General features: G+C 38.2%; 1 protein-coding gene across 1 annotated transcript in view; it reads right to left on the bottom strand.

Moving 5' to 3' along the window:
• DOP1A (DOP1 leucine zipper like protein A) overlaps positions 1-23,478 on the bottom strand; it is a 61,846-nt gene extending 38,368 nt beyond the window's left edge. The window contains exons 1-10 of the mRNA XM_064707461.1: positions 23,402-23,478; positions 22,345-22,440; positions 11,904-12,095; positions 10,596-10,777; positions 8,208-8,378; positions 6,660-6,849; positions 5,964-6,062; positions 4,791-4,890; positions 2,316-2,398; positions 201-309 (exon numbers count right to left, since the gene is read on the bottom strand). Coding sequence (XP_064563531.1) covers positions 201-309; positions 2,316-2,398; positions 4,791-4,890; positions 5,964-6,062; positions 6,660-6,849; positions 8,208-8,378; positions 10,596-10,777; positions 11,904-12,041 — 1,072 coding nt within the window. The 5' untranslated portion in view covers positions 12,042-12,095; positions 22,345-22,440; positions 23,402-23,478. The remainder of the gene's footprint in view (positions 1-200; positions 310-2,315; positions 2,399-4,790; positions 4,891-5,963; positions 6,063-6,659; positions 6,850-8,207; positions 8,379-10,595; positions 10,778-11,903; positions 12,096-22,344; positions 22,441-23,401) is intronic.
• Positions 23,479-24,225: the final 747 nt, after the last annotated feature.

Raw genomic sequence — 24,225 nt, 5'->3', positions numbered from 1 at the left:
GAAGAAATGGCATTTGGTAAAAGGTAAATCTGATGAATACATTAAATTAAAAACAAAATATAGATACAGCTTGGAAGATCTAAGAAATCTGGGTAACCTGACAGTACTAAGCATATAACTTATTCAATTTGATAAAAAAGAAAAAAAAATTTCAAAGCAGAATCACATGAAACAAATTAAAAAGAGTAAATGAAAATTACCCAGTTCAGGCTTATCCAGCAAACTGATAAGAATTCGAAAAGGCTTTAAGTCTTGCATTAATGTGCTTTCTTCTCCCTGTCCATTAACTTGCAATATTCCAACCATTGCCTACAAAGAGCAAAAACATACCAGGAAAATAATAAGAAAGACAGAAAGTAATAAAAGCTGCACATAAAGGGAAAATTCTCAGTAGTGGAGACCACTATTTCATCTCACTGCAGCTCAGTCTCCCACTATTAAGTTCTCTCAACTTTGCCTTTGAGAACATTTCTGCGGAACAGAACTTATTAACTTATATTTATTTAAAATCAAAATAGAGTATTATAGGCAGGTAACTCAGAATTTCTTAAGAATAAAATAGAATACATGAGCACTAATGAGCGAATTATTTGAGAAAATAAAGTAGGTAGATATTAAGAGCTTAATAAAACACCATCTGTCCTATGACATACTCACTCATGAGGATGAAAACTTTCTTGACTAAATAACAATGACAACCTTGAAATAAATGGGAAGACTGAGTTTCTATACCAAAGCAGGTTAGGGAATGAGCTGCAGAATTAAAAAAAAAGCCCCATGAGATGACCACGGATTTTGCTTAGTTTTCTGCCTGGCTGACTTGACTGTCTGAGATTGTTTCTTTTACAGCTTCATAAAAAAAAGGACAAAGAAGAAAAAAAAAGAGAGATAAGAAAGAGCCATGAAAACCAGTTTGCCCTTGCTATCTGCTACAAACCAAGTATTATCATCAAGTATCTTAAAAGAAAATTCTTCTGTGCTTTCATATGTCTTTAGAAGGCCAGAATTATCAGTACATTGTATCTGTGAATAAGATATGAGTTGACTGGGTAAAACAGAACACAAAAAGACTGCTAGAGAATAAGGCAGAAAAGAGCAATGCTTTACAAGTCTTTCAAGAGACAGCAAAAGTTTTTAGAAGCTATACGTCATTTGTGTTATGTATAGGCAAGGCATATACAAAATACATTCTGATGTCCATATTCTTTAGACAGAAAAGCTTTATTGACACTGATTAAGTTTGAAAGATGCACAGATTTAAAAAGACCTTAACTATTAACCATGCCTAAATGTCGCTGAAAGCTCACCATGGTTTTTTTGTACAGGTAAGGTACAGGTGAAACTGTATCTCATTCAGGCCTCTCCTTTACATTTGAGTAATTTCTGAATCATCTGCTAAGAAAGGCAGAAGGGTGATAGGCGAAGGGTGAGAGAGGGCCAGCAAGGTCCTTGCTGCTGGAACACTGGAATTCTGAGGGCTCTTCCTCATCAGTAGAACAGCAGATCTCACAACTTTCAGATAAAATTGAAGGTGCTAGCTCTGTGCTGGGTGTCAGCTTTGAACTGGGATGAGCTGAATATTCCTGTCAGCTACTACTGTCAGAATTGCCACTGCCATTCCCATACATAGCATCACAGCTCTGACTCAGAAAAATCCTGACCTTATCAATTTGCCTTAAAGATAAAATGTCTCCCTGACTTCAATATCAGACTCACAGAAGTTTAAAAGACATCTGTATTTCGATTACTGTGAGAAAAGCAACACAATTCTTAGAACCAGTGATCTCAGCTCACATAGGAAGGCTTTAAGGGTAAACTAGTTTAACTGCCAATTTTCTCAACTATTCCTGGCTGCCAACAGAGAGCAGAAGATGCTCCCTTTCCCTAGGGGAGAGAAAGACCCTTTTAACACAGATTTTGAGTGCCATCTGATAATTTTTTTCTGATTCCCAAGACACAGAGGAGTTCCCCATATCTACAGAAGAGAATTCTCCAATTCAGTTTCATGAAAGAACAGGCTCCAGTGTGCTGGGCTCATAATCAAGCAACACCCACATATGCTTCATTCATTGTGGAAAAAGGAGAGGGAGAAATCTAATATTTGTTCTGTTCATTCTACTATTCTAGAGGTCCTCATTTTCCCACTGAGAATGTTTTGGAAGAATAGGAAACAAATATCACAAAAAACCAAGATTACATTGTCACATTGCATTGGCAAGTCAAAAGAAAAGACAAAGTTACAGCAATTTTGATCAGGATCTGTTTATAAAAATATATGCCCCAAGAAAACTGTATAAATAAAACTGCATAGCTACCTGGACTAACATCTCCTTAGAGAAGGTGTTGAAATAGTAAGTGGCATGCTCCTCAGGATTGCTGTGCCTTGTACTTCTGGGTCCTACAAGGGCACCATTGTTATCAAAACCTTCAAGCAAACAAAAGACAAAGCAGATAAATATTTGCAGTTTAACAGAACACATTGCCAATTTCTTTAAACTAGAAATCACACACTAGCACTGGTAACTTACCAGTATGAAGTCCAAGTCATGTCGGCAAGAAAAAGATGATTTTATAGAGTTTAATAAGGGAAACTAAGTTATATTTTTACACAAGCAGTTTGCATACAAATAAAAAAATTAGTTTTATGCAATATTATCAACCAATTACATCTCGTACAATTGGAAAATGTTCACAAATGCTGCAAAACCCACAATCCTTAAAATAAAGCCACAAGCTGTCACATAAAAATGTTTCAATATTAATGAGAACACAAAATTCAATGTTTTAAGTATATAGAGATGATCATCAAAACACAGTGATGTGTTAGAAAGAATATCAGTCATACTACAAAAAATATTTTTTTGTTCAAAATTATACTAACAAGATGGACCTTTGTAATGTAAATTTCTTTTCTTTTCCCAGTAAGTTTTTAATTGCACAAAAAATAGGCTTAAGGAAGGAAAAAAAATCTATTGGTTAACAATGGTTAAGATAACCTTATTTAAGGAGATGTATGCCATTTCTATTCACAGAGAATGTTAATAGGTAACCTCTAGCTGTAAAACAACAAGAAGGAATATCACACACCAGAATTAAATAATTCCACACAGAACAAAAGAATTAAGACAGTCTTTCAACATAACTGATCTCCATCTGCAATGTCTTATATTAGGAACAGAATATCATGATTATGGAAAAGCAGCACAACATCCAAAGAAAAAAAAATGCAAAAATCCAATATTGTCAGAAAGTTTGTTCAAATATCTAGCAAATAGATGAAGTAGCTGTTCACAACACAGGACATGGAAGTCACTGTAAAAATATTCTCCAAAGTTGCATGACTTTCTGTGGAGACTATGTTCATGAAATAGCTATATATGAAGATTCTACAACTAAAAAAAGCAGCATGATATTTTAAATACATGAAATACCTTTTTCAATAATAGCAAAAGACATATCTAATCCATCAAATTTAGATGAAACATGAGTGCAGTGTTTAATCTAGAAACTATTTTTTCCCCAGATTTGAAAATGCAGGTATGGAGCACAACACTGCATTTCATTGTCTTTCTTTAAAAGACTAATACCTTGCAAGTCAATGTGTTGAAGAATGATTAACCAAAGAAGGCAGGATTTTCTCATATTTAACTTCTAAACCACTACAGCAACACAACCAAGCCCCTCATGCAGAACACTGTTGCTGACTTCTTCCCTTCTCATAATTTCAGCTCTCTCTCAGGGCCCTTTGCTACTCACATCCTTCCTCCCCAGCCACCACCCCAGGCTGCCTGCCCCTGACATCATAACTATCAGCTGGGCAAGGCTCTGGGTAGCCCAAGAAGCACATATGTGCTTGCTGGTGAGCTGGGGAGTCAAACAAAGAAGGTAACAGCAGACTGCAACACATATCAAGTAGAGAAGCCATTTCATGTCTCTTCATTCAGTCTCCAGCTCCTGGGACACACTTAGGAACTTCCATGATTTTGACTTCTTTCAAAATGGGTTTAAAGTGTAACTGATCAGATTCATGTGACTACAGGCTTCATTTCCTTAAAATAACAAGAATAAGAGTAATTTTTTTCCAAAATTTTCTAATTTTTTTCTAAAATTTTCTAATCTCTGGTCTTCTAACTATTCTCTGAATGGTCAAGAGTCTTCTAATAGCTGTAACTCTCTGCTACCCTCTTCTAACTATATGCTGGTTTTGTATACAAATTTAAATTTCTACTGTATTGATTTTCTGTCATTTGGTAGAATTGTATTCCAAATTACTCAATTTTTACTCCAGAAAGGTGTTGAGAAGTGATTGGTGATCTGTTAATTCAATGAGGCAAAGATCTAATGAATTTTGAAGTTTGCATACTGTAATACCAATGCTCTTCAGCATTCTTTTCTACCTTCTATACTGTTGTGCTCCAACTACCATTTACACTCTATAATGCCTATTCTCTGTTTTCTCCAGTCTATGTTTTTAGAGAAAAAGTTTCAGAGTGCCTGTTTCCATGAGCCTACTACACCAGGCTCTACCCTAGAATGTCGCCCATGATGCTGTTAGAGAAAAACACATCAACAATTTACATGACAGAAATGAGTTCCAGGATGGCATTCTTCATCTTCTATGTCCATAAAAAGTACCTTTCTCACTTATGAAAGAAATTGAGTATTTCATTTTTCCAATATTCTTTCTCCACTACTGTGGAGAAAGAATATTGGAACAATTATCTCCACTGATAAGGAAAATCCAGTCCATCCTCCACTTTTAGTGCCAATGGGATGAAATACAAACCTACCCAGGAGCCATGCATAAAGCCTTCGGTTGAGGGACATATCCCTGCGCAGCACTACGTGAAGGGCTGCTGACAAAATTCTGATCATGTCTGGACGCGTCGCCTGAAGAAGTTAGAAATACATTTAAGTTTAACTATGAAAAGTAATGCTTTTTCTATGTTAGCAGCATAATGCTCATTAAAACCTAGCTAGTTTCATGTTTTGACATTTCTGAATTCCACACAGTACAAGAAAACACAATCTTGCTCTTAGAAAACCAAAATATGATTATTGTTTCAGTAGATACTATATAATAACACTCACCCTTTAAAAACAGCAAAAATAACAGATTTGACTAACAGCTCCTTTTTATTACAAGACATTTCATATTACTATGAGGCAAAAGCTTTAGAAGAAAATTCTTAAAATCCAGTTGAAAAAAAATTAAAGTACTTTTTCAGTTTCTTACTACTTTAAATGGTCGTGTAAGTTTTAATATTGAAAAAATGTTGTATTATGTTGTATTGATAATTTCAACATTTCAGTACCTAAATAGAGACACTCCAAATACTCCTATAGTAACTGGTAAACGTGAATGAAGTCCTTCCACAAGCAAGAACACAGCTCTTTCTAACATCAAAGTGCAGGTTTTTCCTAATTTCTAACAAGATGAGAATCAGTCTTGTAAAAGTTTTCCTCTAGGAGTTAAATAATTCATAGATCATTTAAAAACAGGATATAACTAACAATAAATGCAGTCCAAAAAAAATTATCTAGAAGTTGTAAGGTCTGTCTCCCACTAATGCTAGGGCTAACTACTCACCCAAAACCAAAAATCATTTTCAATTCTCTAGTGTTCTGAATCTGTTGCACTAAGAGGATTAACTTTTGCTTATTTTGAACACTGGGAATTGGAAACTTGCAAATTTGCTTTCTCATCAAACTGGAGCAAATTAAAAGCTTCTGCATAGATTAAACATAATTCAAGCTTACATACACAGAAGTTAAAGTTAACTTCAAAGTCAACACATCAAGTTAAAAAGCAGAAGAGCAGAGATGAGAATAGCCAAACCTATCAGACTCTTGTTGGAGCTGGGAGAAAATCATTAACAAAAACCAACCAAATACTGCTACTGACTTAAGAAGTGAAGTACATTTAGGAATTTGTCAATTCATCTCTCATGTTAATAACCTACCTGGCTCATGTGGAAAGGAAAACAAAAAAGGATAAGGTCCAACGTGCTCCTCTGTACTAAAACACTGGTATCTTGCACTGAAGTGCTTACTGCTTCCACCTGAAGTAATGGCAGACCCCCCCCCAGAACAGTTATTATTTTAAGGAGGTAGATATAAGACAGCACTTTAAAAAAAGAACAGTTATTTACAAACAATGGTAAGTACTAAATGAAGTGATTTTAAATTTTGAATACTGAAACAAGACAAAACAGGAAAATTAAAAGTTTCATAACTGAGGAAATATAAAATCAACAGATCCCCTAAACTATAAAAACAGCTTTTGCTTTTTGAATATTACCAATGAATATCTTAAGTTTAAAAGACAAAATTATTCTCTACATCTTTAAGAAAAAAAAGGAACCAAAAATTGCAACAAAACTCAACCACTTTTAGCTGAAGCCTGTAATGAATGGAAAGTTTTCCACAGAACCTAAGCAGTTCTGATACATTAATTCAGCTTTGAGACTCTTCTACCATGCACCAAAACATCAGTTTAACTGGAGCTATAATAAACATGCATTTTATCTCTTCAAAGGCCAGGTTCAAAGAGCGAGAACACATTTAAATCCCCCCCCCACACACACAAAATACATTACATAATAAGTAACTTCAATGTTGTTACTTATTATAAATTTATTGTTCCATAAAAACATTACCATTAATTCAATGTCACTGCCAATTATGTAGAGTTGATCCTCCATGGAAAGCTTCCTGTTCAAGTGGGAGAGGACATAAGTGATGCCAGGCAGGCGCACGGCGGGGCTGGTGAGGAGGCTCCCCCACAGAGCGCTGTAGAACGCTGACTGATCCACAGCTGAGGCAACTTTCTCCAGCAGTGTGTTTGTCCTGCAGCAAAACCAAGCCAGCTGCATCAGGGCTTATAGCACAGCTCTTGCCCCTGCCCCCAGTTTTAAGAAGTATTAAAATTAATTGTTACAGGAAGGTCAGAACTTCCTTTTGAGAGAACAAGAGAGGCCCAGTTATACACTGAAGCTTATAATGCAGCCTGAACAGAGCAATCCAGCTAGCAAGCCTGTGGACCAATCTGGCTAGCAAAAGGCTTTTGGCTTGCCCACAGCTTCTCTTTATATATTCCTTATGTACTCCTTATGTTCAAAGAGCCAAATAACTCCTTCATTTGCTGCTTAAAGCCAAGTGTTGCTACAGACAGAGGTTTCAGACAGACACCAGGAAAGCATAGCTGCTGAAGCAAAGAATCAAAGCAGATGGCTTTTGCCCTCTCATTCCTTGCACTGAGTCCATCTGTGGCATAAAAAGAACCTAATTCTTTGAGCACAAGCAATCCCTTCCTCTGCTCTGATTTCCTCCAACTCATGTGGCAGCACCTCTCCACCCTCTGGTAGGCCCCAGGAGGCAAGCTGGATAGACCTTGTTCCCTGCTGTAGTGATGCCAGCTACACTGTGTGTGTGTCTGCCTACACAGAAATAGAAAAAGACAGTGTTGAACTGCTCTTGATGTACAAGTTGCGAAAATTCAAGTTTCTGAAGTTGGAAATATCAAGAATATGTAAGCATGTGAACAATTCCAAGAATTCCAAGTGATGGAGTGTAACTTCATCCTTTAATATGTTAAGATGCTACCTCAGCAGCCCAGATGCTACAGCTATGTATTTCAACCCATATCAAGAGTCATAGAAGACTCTTGTTCATGAACATGTTCAGAACTTGTTTAAGTTGGAAAAGATCTTCAGGATCATTGAGTCCAACCCAACACTGCAAAATCCACCATGAAACCATGTTCCAAAGTGCCACATCTACATGGCTTTTAAATACCTCCAGGCATGGTGACTCCACTACTTCCCCAGGCAGCCTGTTCTGATGCTTGACAAACTTTAAAGTGAAGCAATTTTTCTAAGTATCCAACCTAAACCTCTCCTAGAACAACCTAAAGCCCTTTTCTCTTGTTCTTTGCTTGCTCCCTGGGAGAAGAGACTGGCATACAACAGTAAGCCTGCTTAAGGCCAATTCCCTTTCCATAACTACTAGCAGGAACAACTAACAGTTCATTTCTCCTAATTAATGCTAAGAACCTCCTACCATACCGTTCTGTTGCAATATGACAGCGTCAAACTTAAAAGCAACCAGTTTGAAAACAATAAAATCCACATACAAGTACATAGTGAAAAGTTACAGTAAACATCCCCAGATGAAGCATATCACCTTATTAACATAAGTATCCTTACCTTTCATAATACTCTGATCCCTCCTCTAACCCAGGCAGAATCCCAGTTAGCAGTCCTTGCAGTCCTGGTTTCAGTGTTTTCCCCAAAGGGAGGTAATAAATCTCATACAGACTCAATAACGTGGGCTTGACAGACATAGCAGCATTGGCAAGGAGTGGAAATAGTCCAGAACTGTGAAAAATAAATTTTACCTTTTTTTAAGAAGCTTCTCATATGACAATTTTACTTCTTTCTAAAGACTGCTATAGGCACATCCAGTATAGTTATTACAAGCATCAGATTTTTATCTTAGAATTGTGCATAGGCATAGACAACCACACAATATGACTGACTTTGGATGGACAGGTTGGTACCCCAAGGCTTATGAGTTTTATTACTATTGTGAGAACAAGCACTGAAGGCCTAGAGATTAATGTCTTTCACCAATAAAATAAATATGATAAACCAGAAGCATCTCTGCATAACAAAATGTTAATTTTGCCCACACTGAACCACATCACAATGAAAATTGTATTTAAAAATACATTTTCTTTGCACTTATTAAGAAAAAAAACCAAGACTGAATAACAACACTTTGAGGAAATTCATAGAAATAATTTTCTAAAGAAAAACCATGGTGTTCTATTTCAGCAAGTAACCTTGAGGTAACTGTTAAGTAGCATCAAGGTATATATCTACTTTGGAAATTTGGAAATTCAGTCTGAAAGCAGATTCTAAAACTAATAATAAACTCTATTTGCAATTCTGTTCATAACACAGCCTGTAAGGGCCTGAAAAAACTGGAAGTATATTCTGAATTTACTTGAATGTGAGTGTAAGTTCACGAAAGTTATAAATGTGATCTCCTATGAAGAAGTTACATAGATACTAAAATAATACTTGCTACTGCTACTAAATATCATAAATTATTACAAACTGTACCAATAATCAAATGCAAGTGAACACAACTTCAATTTTCAAAGTCATTGAGGACTCAGGTTAGAAGACCCTGACATATGAAGAAGAAAATCAAAGAACAGTAAAACGGGTAATTTTAAGGAAAGGGTCTTAAAATTTATACCTACAAATCTACTATTAAAAGAAATATCTATGTTTATAGGGTATTGTCCATAATATAGGAAAAAAACCCACAAAACTTGTTCCAAAATACAAAACTTTTGGTAAAAATGGTTTTTGCCTTTATCTGACTAGCAGAAATTGTCCTTAACCATTGTCAGTTGGCTTCTTTTTTCTACAGAAAATGTCTTTTTGTTCAATAAGCAGCACACTAAGCGACAGTCATTCTTTGTAAGGCTATTACTCACACTTCAAGATCTGATGTTCAGACACTGGCATTCTGCTTTCATGACAAATACTGGAATCTTTGATAATGCCTTAATGTGAATGTCTGCCTTTGCCCTAGCAGCAGTAACAATAGCTTTTAGTTAGATTATACAAGGTAGCATTTTCCATTACCCTAGAACTTAGTGTTAATGAGATCTTGCAGCTACTGAATCACTGTACAAGCACAAAATATGAGCTATGAGTTCACAGTGTCTTTTACAATGTGGAAACAGAGAACAGAAACACTCCCATCCTCAATGTTATTATATATAAGCATCATGACCATGCAAGACAGAAGAGCTGATGCTAAGGCATGCAATTTCTTTCCAAGCATTAATGCACACTTTTTCTTCCTAAACAGAATTCCATTTTATCCTGCTATTTCTCAAGCCAATGAAATTTTAATCTCTAGGGACAGGTAAAGATTAAGAAACACGTGACAGTGTGCACACATCCCTCTATTCATTTTATAACAAATAAATTAATGTCTTGCCCACCCTACCCAACCCAAAATGTACACCTCATCATGGAGGTCTAGGAATCAGTATATGCTGACTAAATTTAACTTTTCAAGGTTATCCTTCCTTTTTATTATCATCAATTCCAGAGACCGAGAAAAAGTTTGTACTCGCCCCCCATGCTAACAAAACAAAATCTTTCTGTTCTGTTTATTTGATAATACAGTTTTTTGCAGCAGACTATACTCAGATTCTTTTCCAACAACACTTAAAATAGTAAAATGTAATGTTAATACAATGAGGTGCTAACTTTTCAATTACTATACATACGGTACATAAAGACAGAACACTTCATTTCAATGAAAAAATAATAAATTCCAGGTTTTCTTGCACTAAATCAGTTCCCAACAAAAATTTAGGTGATCTGTTTCTCTTCTGTTATACAATATTGAGAAGAAAAATACTAGACAAGCACCAATACCATGAGGGAAAGAAATTGGTTCTTATTGATTTTTGCTATATAACAACGTAATACTGCGAATATAAAATGCAGGAAAACAAAAGGATCTTGATTGCATTTGGAATGGAGTTGTTTAAAATATTGTACCTGTAGAGGAACAGATCTTTGGCCAGGCGCTTGGGCCCAATGATTTTGAAGATGATCTCATATGTTTCAAGTGCCTTGCGATGAACCCCTCCCGGCAGAGCGGGGTGCAGGCATTGTGCCAAGCGCTTGCCTATCGTCAGCTTCTTGGGTACGACCTGGTACTTGGCGTTGTTCTGCAGCACCTGGTAAGCCAGCACACAAAAAGGAAAAACAGCACAAAAGATGATAAATGCACATTTTATAAAGGAGTGCCTGGATGTGTTTCATAAGTCAGCACACAAACCTAGGTTACAAGAAAAAAGCCAAGGCCATTAAAATCTACTGTGGAGCTTTTTCTTTGCCATGCTTTTCACTTATACACTCATTACAGGTAATATTGCCAAGGCAACTTCACTTGTAATGGGCTTCTTGCCTACATCTTGTCCATTTGTCATTTACTCATCCATTTGAGGACAAAAATTGCTATTTCCATTTCATAAAATCCATTATCACTAGCTCAAAGAGGACTAATAAACTGTGGGTCATGAGTCTGGGATAGCTTTAAAGAGTGTGATCACATACAAAACTTTACCACTGTCTGAAACTATGCAATCACTTCAGGACTGGAGAACAGAGTTGCTTTTACATATTTTGATTTTTCTTTTCTCTATATCATAGCCTTCCCATTGCACAAACATGCAGCAAGAATCATACTACATCATGAAGCATACTACAATCAAAAAAAAAGAAAGAAATGAGATTTTATACAAAATAATGATCCCACTTCCAACTATAGTGTCATTTTCCTGAGTGGGGCTGCCTAGAGACACGTACAACTGACTACAAGATTTTTATGAATATCAGAATATGTATGCATTTGTGAAGTGCTATTAAAGATTCCAATGATATTGCCCATTAAAATTAACTGCTAAAATGAATCAGAACAATAGCATTCTTTGGTCCATGAATGATTGGAGCCTCATTTTAAAACTTATGCTTCATAAAACTACTGCTGATATTTATACCAGTACTATTTTTCACATTATTTCTATAACATTGAACAATATTAGAAATAAATATTACTAATAAAAGAGATGTTGCATTTATTTCCACTAGAAATGTAAATAACTTCTCCCTTTAGTTCCAATTACAAAGGGTTCAACCCTAGAAAGAAAAGTGTTTGATTTGTTTGCTCCTTGCACACACCCAACATTTGGCTCAGAGTGTTGAAATATTTGCAGGAGATGGCTGGAACCTCACATTTCTGTACTGTTACACCAGAGCCTTTTGCAATTCCTGAGTCTTTTTAAGAGCACTTGACAGGCATACCTTGTTTAGCTTCCCAAGGGCTGATATCAAATCTGCCCATTCACTGGAATATTCAAAGTTCTTCAGTGCCTTGTCAACAGCAGCTACATAGTTCCTGTACTTGGAATCAGTCAGTAGCTCCAGCTCCTCCGTGTTCATCCTCCCACGGTGTCCCCGCTAGAGACCAGCTTGCAATTCATGTACAGACATTACCTAGTCAAAAGTTAAAAGGAAAAAGCCCTGAAATGATTGTCAAAATATGTATAAGCAGCATTACATTTTCCTCAAAGACATTAAAAAAATTTGAAATCAGGTTACAACAAACAATAAACAAAAGCTAACACATTGTAAACAAATATTAACAAATATTTAACACATATTCAACATCAAGTCCTACTAAAAAACCCAAACAAATAATAAGAAATCACCACATCTCAAGCCAAACTAAAGTCCCTAGAAAAATAATGCATTTTCTCTCCCAAAAAGCACTGTTTGTTCTAAACAATGCAACAAAGTGATTTTTCATTTTCTTTTTTACTTCTTCTGGGTCAATCACCAGAAATCCCCATCTTACAACAAACCAGCTTTTATGCAAACAGAAGACATCAATCTTTCTGAATCAGTTCCAAGCAGAAGACAAAACTGAAGGATACATACAATAGTTACACACTATTCAAGAGGACTTCTGTGCATAAACACTTCCTTTTACAAGACTTGCTATTCTAATCCAGTGATGCAACCCTACTTTGTTTTCATTTTATTGTCATGCAGGTACAACAAAAGTACGTGTTTACCAGTGTTCTGTAATCACAGGCTTTTGCAATTTGCCCAATATATTTTCATTGTGCAGTAGTCTACACCAAGTAATTAAGACATTTTAGTTCCAGAAACACCCTTTACTTTTATAGGTCATGGACTACTTTTTTTTTTTTTTAATTGCAGAGGTTCATTAACCTTTTCAAAGAAAAGAGCTTTTAAGGCTACATTTACCGCAAGCAAATACAACTCAACAAGCAATGTTATTGCAGCATATCTGTGAAAAAGGCAGATTTGGTGCCCCTTTTCATGGAGGTGTTTTTGGGGGAAACTTTTTGAGATCTCTTTTGTACTTGGCTTTAGAAGAGACTTCACATTCAGCAGATGTTGTTCTCTTCTGTCTCAATTAAAGGGAAATGGGAAGGAAATCGTGTGCAGCAGTGCAGGCTGAAGCATGACTGAAAAACCAAACAAACCATGGAACAGGTATAAAGAAGTAGTTAGTATTCATCAGACTTTCTTCTGGTATGGTAAGGAAAGTTGCAAGAACAGAGAAAAACTAGAAAGTGGCGGACAAAATGAAAAAAGTTGGATGGAAGGAGTGAATAAAAAGGGAAAAAAATTATAAGGTTTCTGCACTCTTGATCCTGATGGCAGAGTAATAATGACAAACTGTCTCCAAGACGGAACAGAAACGCAAACCATTTTTTAAAAAACACATTGAGTGTCAAATTGATAGATTTCACAATATCTCACTGGCATAAAGCACTTAGATACCACTTTTAATTTTAAAAAAAAACCAAAAACAACCCTTTTCACATGGTTTCATTTTATAATAACCATTTTTGAATTAAATCCCAAAAAAGATCAGGCTTGTTCTGGAAAACTTGTAAAATGCCAACAGATTTTTCAAAGAGACAGCTGCACAACCACCAAAGCCAGATCTCCAAAAGTGAAATAAAGTATTAACACTGAAAAAAGAAGAAAGAACCAACATATAAAAGCAGCACAATTCAAATTTTTCCAGGCACGGTGGATGGGGAAAGAACTTGACACAGTAAATAATTCTTTTTGAGTGAAGAATGCATCAGAATCCTTTTTATCCAGCTAAAGCATAAATGCAACCACTTACGGCTGAGTGGGAGACAAGGCTCTCTCTTCCTCAAGTGCTTGAAAGACCTGAGAGCTGAGTGGCCTGATAAAGGATTATCAAAGGTTAAACACACCAGGTAGAACACATGGTTGAACAGGTAGCTTCCTTTCAGACTTAAAAACCAATCAGAACAATCCATTAATTTTGAAAACAACATACATTAACATCTTGGTCTGAATAACTGTACTTTTAGACAAGTCTACTGCACACTTGCTGTGCAAACAATCATCATGAAGTTTTGTATTGAAAAGAAAAAACACACTCTGTTTTCTTAGTACTCTACAGTTATGGTCTCATTTTTCTATTTCAAAAATGTTAGGTTTTTTTCAAAAAGAATTTATGCAAAGAATTTCTTGCATACTTTTTCCCACAAAGAAGTCTCAGTTTTAGACAAATCATAAGTAGCCATAATAAGTGAGGCACCCAGAGAGGATACTACATAAATGTATGTATTTTTTTTTATAAACCTTGGACTTTTTCTATTCTACAATTATTAAAATTACAGGAATGTCAATTGTTATGTGTTCTGATCCATAAAAATAAACTTGTTTACTATGGTTTTCTTTTTGTTTAGTCTGAAAATATTCCACGATGTAGTTTTTAATATTTTCATGTTTCCATAATGTATTCTTATCAATACTTTCCTGTTCTCTTCATTTATAATAAAAATGCAGAATTAAAAACATTTGATTTTACAGCTGGTATTTCAATACAATGTAAAGCTTGGTTGTGTCTATTTCTTTCTAAGTATCACAATCTTATTCTTCCATGGTTTTCTAGCTTGAAAAAATGAGTTAAATAATAAAATTTGATATATAAAAATTGAAAAATAGCATTTTCTGCTACACCATTACACCACTTACAGAACAAAGCGTTTATCTAGCCATTACACAACCACCATTTGGCATGAGGGCCAACTTTCCTTGCAACGTTCTTTATTTGTTTCTCTTTTTAAACAAAGATATGAAGAGCACCATCCTTTGGGGCTTTTTTCCCCCTTTTTGTATACCAGAAGAGATGAGCCAAGTGTTTCAGATTGAAGGTTTAGTCATTCTCATGAGTCTGGCATAGGCAATCACTGACCTGTTAGATGGCCATGGTTTTTTAAATGAATGTCAAAAAGCAAATATGCTTTCTGTCCCAGCAGAAAGTTTATTATCAATGAGGAAGAAACTAAGATGTACTATACACTTTCAAGTAATTGTATATAATTATATTTAAATCATGAGTGATTGCAGAAGAAGGTCCTGACACTTACTACCTTCTACTTCACCTTCTAGTGTGGATTAAAATATGGATACCACTCGATTCTGGGTACCCCTGGATGTCTGTGGAGTCCTTGCACATGACTTGACAAGGACACAGGTGTCTGGGGCTGAGGCTCTTTAGCTGAGGGTTGTGCATAGTGCATAGAGCAGCCTTCAGCTCCCTTCACTGATGAGGTGGTTTTGGTTTTCCTCCAACTCGTGTCCAGACAATACTGATTCAGCTGTGTTTGCACAGCAAGTGCTCATTCTTCACAGCTGTTGGACCTCAGTGCCTTCTGTCTCACCTCAACACAAACTATTCACCTGTTTAAGAGGCTCTAAATGTTTTTCACTGAAGCCAAAGGAATGTGGAGAGGAACAGCAGCATCACCAAATCAATTCCATAAATGCAGCTTTTATCTGGATTCTATTCTGATTCAATCACAAGGTTATAAGACTTGATTCACAAGCTCTCCCTTATCTATTCTACCCCAAAATTCCTCTTCAGGTTTGATTTGCTCCTATTCCACTCCTGCATTTTTCAAGCATCAGATAATTGCTCTATTTGTATGTTTCACACCAATCTGCAATACTGAAATACTGGTACAGGTCCAGTGGCTGATTGTGGAGTACAAATCTGCATACATCAAGTCACTTCAAGAAATCTCAAGATTTTTTCCAAGTACTGTAAGAATCTGAGCTCACAAGCCTGCTCCTTTGAATTCCTCTGGGTTTCTGCTTTGCAATACAATATTCCAAGGCATTTTTTAAATTGTGTACCATTTCAAAGGTGGCTATGGGATGTATAGTAAAAGAAATAGTAGACAATTAAAAAGCAGATGACAAAAAATTCTAATTTCACTGTGGTGCTATTGCTTTTTAAGCCGTGTATGGTGCCCACATATTATGCCAGCAACTGCAGAAAAACATCTGTATTTAAATAGACTCAATACAAACACAGATTTGAATACAAAGAAAACAGAAGCCTTGTCATTTGGTAATTTATTATGCTTTGCTTCCCCTCAGAAGCATTTAACAACATGAATAGCAAAATAAGTCTTGCAAATCCCACACCAGACTCTTCAGATAAAATTCATATACAGAAAATACATACATTCTTCTATAACCACAGATAAAGATTTTCCAATAACAACTAATTACACTGTTTCTAGATTGAGTTTCCACAGTCCTCTTATTCAGAATTTTTCAAACAGGAATCTCTGATGTCTTCTGAAGAATAAGAACCATTTGAACTTGTTATTTTGGCCAACTGCTACTCAGTAGAATAACAAAAGAAGAATCTCTCCCATACTACACAAACAAACAAAACAAAAGAACTCCACCTAGCAGTATTATTAACTATAATTAGGCATTATGTCATTAGTATCCTTCAACAGTCTACAATACTTAGTAAGATTTAATATTGTGATTAATAACTTCTCAGTACATTTTTCTACCTAGTCATATTCACAAGTGGACACAGCCCATTATATTTTTCCACAGAAAAAACAGCTCTGCTTTAGAGCTGTTTTTGAGCTTTAGAGCTCAAATTTCACAACAAAATTTAATTAAATCAAATCTATATAATAATCTGCATTACTCATACTAGCAACTTCTAAATCAACACAAGATGTTTTCCTGGGAGTTATATAAAAAAATAATTAAATGCAAGAAAACCTATGGCTTGTACTACAGAGGTTGGCTTAGGTACCCAACTGGATGTGCATCCTCCTTACTTAGAAAGCTACAAAACAAGTTTATTTACTATTACAGAAAAAAATCAAACTGACAGTAAACAGAAAATAAGTACATTTTTCCTTCTTTTCCATGTTCTTCACAGAAAAAAGACTGGAATAAACCTACCACGGAGCACAGTCTGATGCAAGTACAATCAGCTATGTAAAATGTTCTTTCTGCTATTCCTGTCATAGGGTCTTCCAAAGGGTGGCTTACACTAGATAGGAGTTCATAAAGAGGAACAAACTCTTCTAAGGATTTGGCTGCTCTAGTTACTACTTAATAAAACAAATTTACAGTTAGAAACAAACCCTAAATAAATATGCTTTAGAGCACAATTTTTCTGAAATTAAAAAAATTATCAAATCTATGTCTGTTCATCAGAGGGGAGAAGAAAGTGACCAAAGACTTCTCGCTCTCATGGACAAAAACATATCTCTTCCAATTGCCTCTTAGAAACTGAGTTTAGGGTGACATTTTAACCCTCTACTCAATTCTATTTTATTACAGCTTCTCAATATATAACAGGTGAACTACAAAACAGTTTGATATACTGCAATGAAATTTTAATTTTGACTCCAGACCCACCAAGAGAACACTTCTGATTTCTTTTCTTTCAGTCCTTGAGCACCAACCATTGCCTGCATACTGCTCAGGAATACCTTAGTGTTTCTGGCAAAGTATAGCAGACATCATCTTTTCTAAAGTTAAGTACTTTTGCACTTCATGAATGCCAGATTTTTACACTAGAATCTCTACTTTTAAAGTATCATTCTTCAGGAGATCAAATCACATATTCAGATTTCACAGATCTGAACTTATATCACTCAGTAAATGAAAGATGATGATTTGCCTCTTTCTTACAGCTCAGGTCAACCATTAACTAAAATATTTTCTTCTTACAAAAATAACTTTTCCCCATTTTCCTGTCTTACAACAAATGATTCCTGAATTATCTATGCAATAAGTTATAGCTTAATCAGTGATCATTTTACATCCAAAAATCAACAAAGCTCCAGATAACCTTGCTTCTTATTCTAAATTATGCTAAACATCTAACACATCTTACTAAAAAACAGATGGCAATTTAAGTCAGAACTACACAACATAGAGAAAAATGGGAAAAAGCTTCCTTGAAATTGTGGTTATTCTTCAACACTTACTTTCAAGTACTTTTTTCGTCCCCTTCTTCCCTTTGTTGACCACTGTATTTGAACAACCAATATTTCCGTCTAAATCTAGAACTGGTCACTATTGCCCTCATATTCAATTACACATTTGAAGAAAAAAAAAAAAACAAAACAAAAAACCCAAAAAACCCCTAAAATTTACCATTCACTCAATCTGACAAGTGTTCAGAGTGTTGCAACCATCAGAGAAGTGTAAACAATTTGATTAAAGACGTCCTAAAAATAATTATTTCATTCTCACAGCTGACACTTGAACAATAACAAATATTTAGGAAGGTTTTTTTTAAATCAGAGAATGTCTTGAATTAGAAGGGACCATAAAGCACATCTAGCTCCAATTCCTCCGCCATGAGGAGGGACACCTTCCACTAGAACATGAAATATAATCTGGAGTCACCAGTCACGTTCACAATACTGAGCTAATCAGAAACATAAAATCCCTACTCTAAAGTTATGTGTAACATTGTATATTAGTGTATTAACACTATTAACTACTGCCCCCTGGACCAAAAGAAACTGTTGCCATGCTCCAAAAAAAGATTGGATTGCTCCCCGAGCTGGGAGGGCCTTTTTCAGCCATCCACAATCAAACCTGCAACATCATTGCACAGTGTCAGTTCTCACCTTCATAAAGAGCTCCTGAGACTGAATATTAGCCATAAGGCTGTTGGGGTTACTCGGAACAGGATATGGAAGGAATTTACCTGCCATAGCCACATCCATGGTAACCACAAGTTCAGCGGGTTGGAAAAGCACTGTCACAGGGAGAACGAGTGTCCTGGTGTGAGCACAGCCGCGCCCTCGCCGTGGCTCCGGCACCGCCTGTGAGCGCCGGGAGCTTTGTGCCTTCCCAGTCCCCAGCAGGACTGCCCAGCTCTCACACACCCCCTGGCCAGGGAACACTGCCCTCCCTGGCACGGGACTGCCCAGGGAACACTGCCCTCCCCGGCACAGCACTGCCCAGGGAATACTGCCCTCCCTGGCACAGCACTGCCCAGCTCTCACAGACACACACACTGCCCAGGGAACACTGCCCTCCCTGGCACAGCACTGCCCAGCTCTCACACACACACCCTGGCCTGGGGACACTGCCCTCCCCGGCACAGCACTGCCCAGCTCTCACACACACCCCCTGGCCAGGGAACACTGCCCTCCCAGGCACAGCACTGCCCAGGGAACACTGCCCTCCCAGGCACAGCACTGCCCAGCTCTCACAGACACACACACTGCCCAGGGAACACTGCCCTCCCTGTCAAATAGTGCTTGATAAGAACACCACATTAAATAGTTATCTTCTCTCCAGCTCCCTGAGCACAGGAACACGACAGCCTTACTCAAATAAATGGTAATTTATTTTCGCTTTTGTGTGTTTCAGCCTCTTGTCTTCAAATAGTCCCTATATCCCCTCTGAAAAGAATTCCTTTTTACCTAGCCAGCTTTTCTTTTCCAAGCATTTATTGAGAGGAGACTTATCTTGAGGTATTCTTTTTCTTTCTTGCATATTTTTTACTCTTGACAAATTAGTAAGTCAAATTAATATGTAAGGCATTTAAAATAAACAACAGCAAAAAACCCATACCAAACATAACAATGAAATAAATTCAAACAAGAATCACTTAATTTACAGTTATATTTTTTACTACTTTTTTTTTTACACTTTGTTTTAAAGGAGATTTTGCCAACTTCAGGACACTTTTCAGCTTAGTACACAAAAGAAAGACTTGGATAAAGTTCACTGTCTTACATTACACTTGCAGTACTCTGTACTGAGAGAGAAGGTTTGCTTCCAGGGTAATGCTGTGTCTTCACATTGAGACTTCTCAAAATATTCTGATACACAGTTTAACACAGATTCTACCAAATTAACAACAAAAAAGTGGTAGCCAGGTAATTTATTCTTTGCTCACAATAGCCTTTCATTAATGCATACCCATTGTTCTAATATGCAGCTTCAGGTGGGTTTAGCATTCTGTCTCCAAATGATCCTGACAGGTCTTTTCACAAAGGCATAAGTCAGGAGCTCTCATATCCTTATCCTTACCTTACTTGGATAACCTAATGCAATGCATTTGGGCAAGACTTGGTCCACCTTCCTTTTTAATTATGCCCAGAGGTTTAAGGTATTAGCAATTAATTAATTTCAAATTTCAAATAATTTCTATAATTTTATTCTAATTTTAATTCTGAAACACTGTCATATGTCGTGCATATATCTCTGCATTATCTAGACTGTGGTTACATTTTACAATGCATCTGGTTTCCCAGTTCCAGAGGTAGATTCCAAAGGAATTTGTAAAGCAGAATCCTTTTCTGACTATTCTGAAAATGGTGCCTGGACCAAAACTTGTTCACTCTCCCTATCCTCAGAAGTAAGCCACAAAAGACATAAATAAAAGGTTAAATTTGCTACAACTTCTGCAAATGAAAAACCCAGTTAGGCACCATTCCCTGACTTCTAATTATTTTTTAATGCTTATACTGAACTACAAGTTTCTGATAAAAATAGGAATGTGTTGACTAGTAAAACTATTTACTGATTCTCCTTGGTGTTTTCTTTTCATTTCTAGTTTCAATTATTGGGAGAAAATGGTTGATCCTGCAGTCTTTCTTCTCCCCGGCCTCTCAGAGGGAAACATATCACTTACTGTTTCTATTTATCATTCAGCTTCTTTTCAGCTACAAGTCAGAGCAACATGGCTATTAATCTGGAAGACAATTTATGTGCATACAGAAAAAATACTTCCATTTTCCTATTTCATGCTTTAGCAGGCATCATTTAGTGCAGCCTCTATCTCCTACTTTTTTCAACCCTTCTCAAAACAGAGGTTCTTAACAACACACTTCATATCTCTTCTTGGTTCTTCTACACACTGCAGATTTAACATAATAGAACTCCACCAAAGACAAAAAACAAGAAAAGAAAAAGAAGAAAAGAATATCAGTAAGCATTTTCAGCCAGCCAACCCAGAGCAAGCAGTCATTCCTGGCTAAGCAAGAAGACATTAAAGGTGGACAGCAGGAATGGTGGCCAAGAAAACTTAGGGTTCTCTTGGTGATGAACACAGGGAAGTGTCCTCCCTGTATTCAAACAGAAAACAATGGCAGGAGATTACAGGCTGAGCCCACTTACACCAGCAGAGTACAGTTCATTTTCTTCACAGTGGCTGGTAAGGGGCTGGTTTGGATTTGTGCTAAACATGGTTGATAATACAGAGATATTTTTGTTATTGCTGGACAGCGTTACACAGAGCCAAGGCCTTTTCTACTTTTTGTACTGCCATGCTGATGAACAGGAGGTGCATGGGATGTTTGGAGGAGACAGTGCTGGGACAGGTGACACAAACTGCCCAAAGGGATATTCCAGATAACACGACATCATGCTTAGCATACAAAGGATGAGGAAGGGGTGGGTCATTTGTAATGATGGTGTGTGTTTTCTTCCAAGGTACCACTAGGTGTGATGGGGCCCTGCTCTCCTGGAGATGGCTGAACACCTGCCTGCCATGGGAAGGGGTGAATTGATTCCTTGCTGTGGTTTCCTTGTGTGTCTGCTGCTTTCCCTATTAAACTGTCCTTATCTCAACCCATGAGTTTTCTTCCTATTATCCTTCTCATTCTCTTCCTTGTACCACAGGTAAGGGAATGGGGCTTGGCTGCTGGCTGGGCTTGAACTACAGCACCACCTTACCCACACAGCTTGCTGTGCCTGCAATGAGCATTTCTAATGGTCTGCATGGCATGCCAATAATTTTACACAGGAAAAGCACTGCCTAAGTTGTGAACAGAACCATCCACTCAAATGCACAGCCACTCCAGCAATGGAAGATATAAGATACCCTTTCTGTGCAAAATGCTGTTTAAATATCTACCATCACAGGTGCTACCAACAAGTTGGGAAGTGAGTTAGAAATGCAGCCTCTCCCCACATCACTTACAGGCTGCTTAGTTTCTAAAAGTGCCAATTCTCATGTCAATGAAAACAAAACCAGAAATTATGCTGTAAATATTCTGCCTGTTTCCAAACTGACATCCCCCCTCATAACATTCATACACGCTATTTTGAAAATTACTGTACATTTTTGATAATCACAATATTTAGGCATCACACTGTTACCAAAAGGTCTACGGTATTCCACCCTGTTTTTGAAAAGGTATCAACATGAAGAAAAAAAAACAAAAATCCAAAACCAACCAACCAACCCAAAAAACAAACAAAACAAAACAAAAAAAACCAACCCCAAAACAAACAAAAAAAACCCCTACAAACAAAGAGAGCAAATTTGATAGCCAGGCCTGCTTAAGTATTTAACACAGCCCAAGCCTTGGCAGCAAAATGAAGCTACTAGGATCTTCAACCTTATAATGTGGCCCCTTATTACCTGCAAGTATCTAGCCTGTTACTCCTTAGATACAGTCTTCTCAACTCTTCACACTCCTACAGCCGGAATTCAGGTGTCAGTAACACTGCAGTTAACCTGAGAACAATAACACTTTCACTATTACTGCATACTGAAAGAAGATCTAGGAGTGAAAGGGTTCCTGCAATCAGCAACAAAAACAACGGTTGAGTCACCCAGAATAAGCTCTTTAAAACCTGCACCTCATATCTAACATATTTTAGGTCACTTAAAGAGATAAATTGTTCAGGCTTCTCTGATTATTGTCACAGGTATGAATAGATTATTTCTGAAAAACGTTTAACACCAGAAGCTGTCATGTATTTATGCTTTTCGAACGGGCATCACAAGATTTAAGGCCATCTCTGCATCAACAGATGAAATTTAACCCCGCATCACACAACCCAGTGACAGCCGTATGTCCCATGTATCCTTCCAAATACCACACGCAGTAACTCCAGCAACCGGGAATCTCACCTAAAAGAGGCCCGCAGCCCCCTGGACGCTCAAGGTCAAAGCCGGACGACCCTAGCAGCCCAACGCCAAGCTCCTTCCCAGGCAGGCGGGAAGAGCTCCCTGGAGAAGCTCCACCACGAAGGGCGAAGCCAGGCCCCGCCGGCCGCCGCCGGTGCGGGAGGGGGCAGAGGCTCCGCAGCTCGAAACTCACCCGGGCGCGCTGCGGGGGGACTGAGCACGGTGGGGAGCGTGGACAGCTGCCACAGGTCAATGGATGCAGCGTAACTAACAGGCCATAACCGCTTTCCCCGGGCTCCTCAGCACCTGCCCCTCGCACACAGCCTAGTACGGCCCGCCCGCCCTCCGCCACGACGGTGCCGGAGCGGAGGGGAGGGCAGAGCAGAGCAAAGCAGAGCAGAGGGCCGGCTCGGCTCGGCTGGGCTCCAGGGGCGGACCCTCCCCAACACCGGAACGGCAACAGGGGTGGAGGGAGGGGAGCGGGAGGAGCAGCAGCAGCCGCCGCCCGGCCGCGCTGCGTGCCCGCATCAAGACCCCGGGGAAGGAGCGGAGGGAGCGGCGTTACCTGAGCGACCCGAGCCGGAAGAGCCCGACCGCCACCGGCACCCCCGCGCCGCCCTGACAGCTCCCGGCGTGCCCCGCGCCCGCCCCGCCCGCCGCGCTCCGCCGCGCTCAGCCGCGCTGCGCCCCCTGGCGGGACGCGGGCGAGGGGCGCGGGCTCCGCGGGGGTGCGTGTTTGTTTATCTCGCCTGATAACTACTGAGCTTACCAAACACAGCGCAGGTAACCATGGAAAGTGGGGCCTTCTTTAGAAAATTATAGTGCTACAGGTTGCCCAGTGAAGCTGTGAACGGCCCATCCCTGGAAGTACTCGAGGCCAGATTGGATGGGGCTCTGAGCAATCTGCTGTAGTAGAAGGTGTCCCTGCTCACTGCAGCGGAGGTTGGAAGGAGATGATCTCTAAGATCACAGAATCAGTTAGGTTGATAAGATCTCTAAGATCATCGAATCTAACCTACGATCAAACGCTACCATGTTAACCACACCATGGAACTGAGTGCCATGTCCAGTCTTTCTTTAAACACCTTCAGGGAATGTGACTCCATTGGAATGTGACACCCTTTCCAATGTCTAACCACCCTTTCTGAGAATTGCCTCTGGAAGTCCAACCTGAACCTCCCCTGGCACGGCTTATGACTATGTCCTCTTGTCCTGTCTCTGGTTGCCTGGCAGAAGAGGCCAATCCTCACCTGGTCCCTTCCAACCCAAACTGGTCTGTGATGCCATGATGTGATATTACCTTATGTTAGCAGTAGCTGTAATGGGAATTTTCTAAAATTTCTTGTGATTAGTATGCTTGAATCCTTACTACACATGAAAGTGTATGGG

Source organism: Zonotrichia leucophrys, chromosome 3 (assembly GCF_028769735.1).
Source record: "Zonotrichia leucophrys gambelii isolate GWCS_2022_RI chromosome 3, RI_Zleu_2.0, whole genome shotgun sequence".
Taxonomy (NCBI): domain Eukaryota; kingdom Metazoa; phylum Chordata; class Aves; order Passeriformes; family Passerellidae; genus Zonotrichia; species Zonotrichia leucophrys.
Note: the sequence above shows the minus strand (reverse complement) of the source record. Positions and strands in the feature narration are given on the sequence as shown.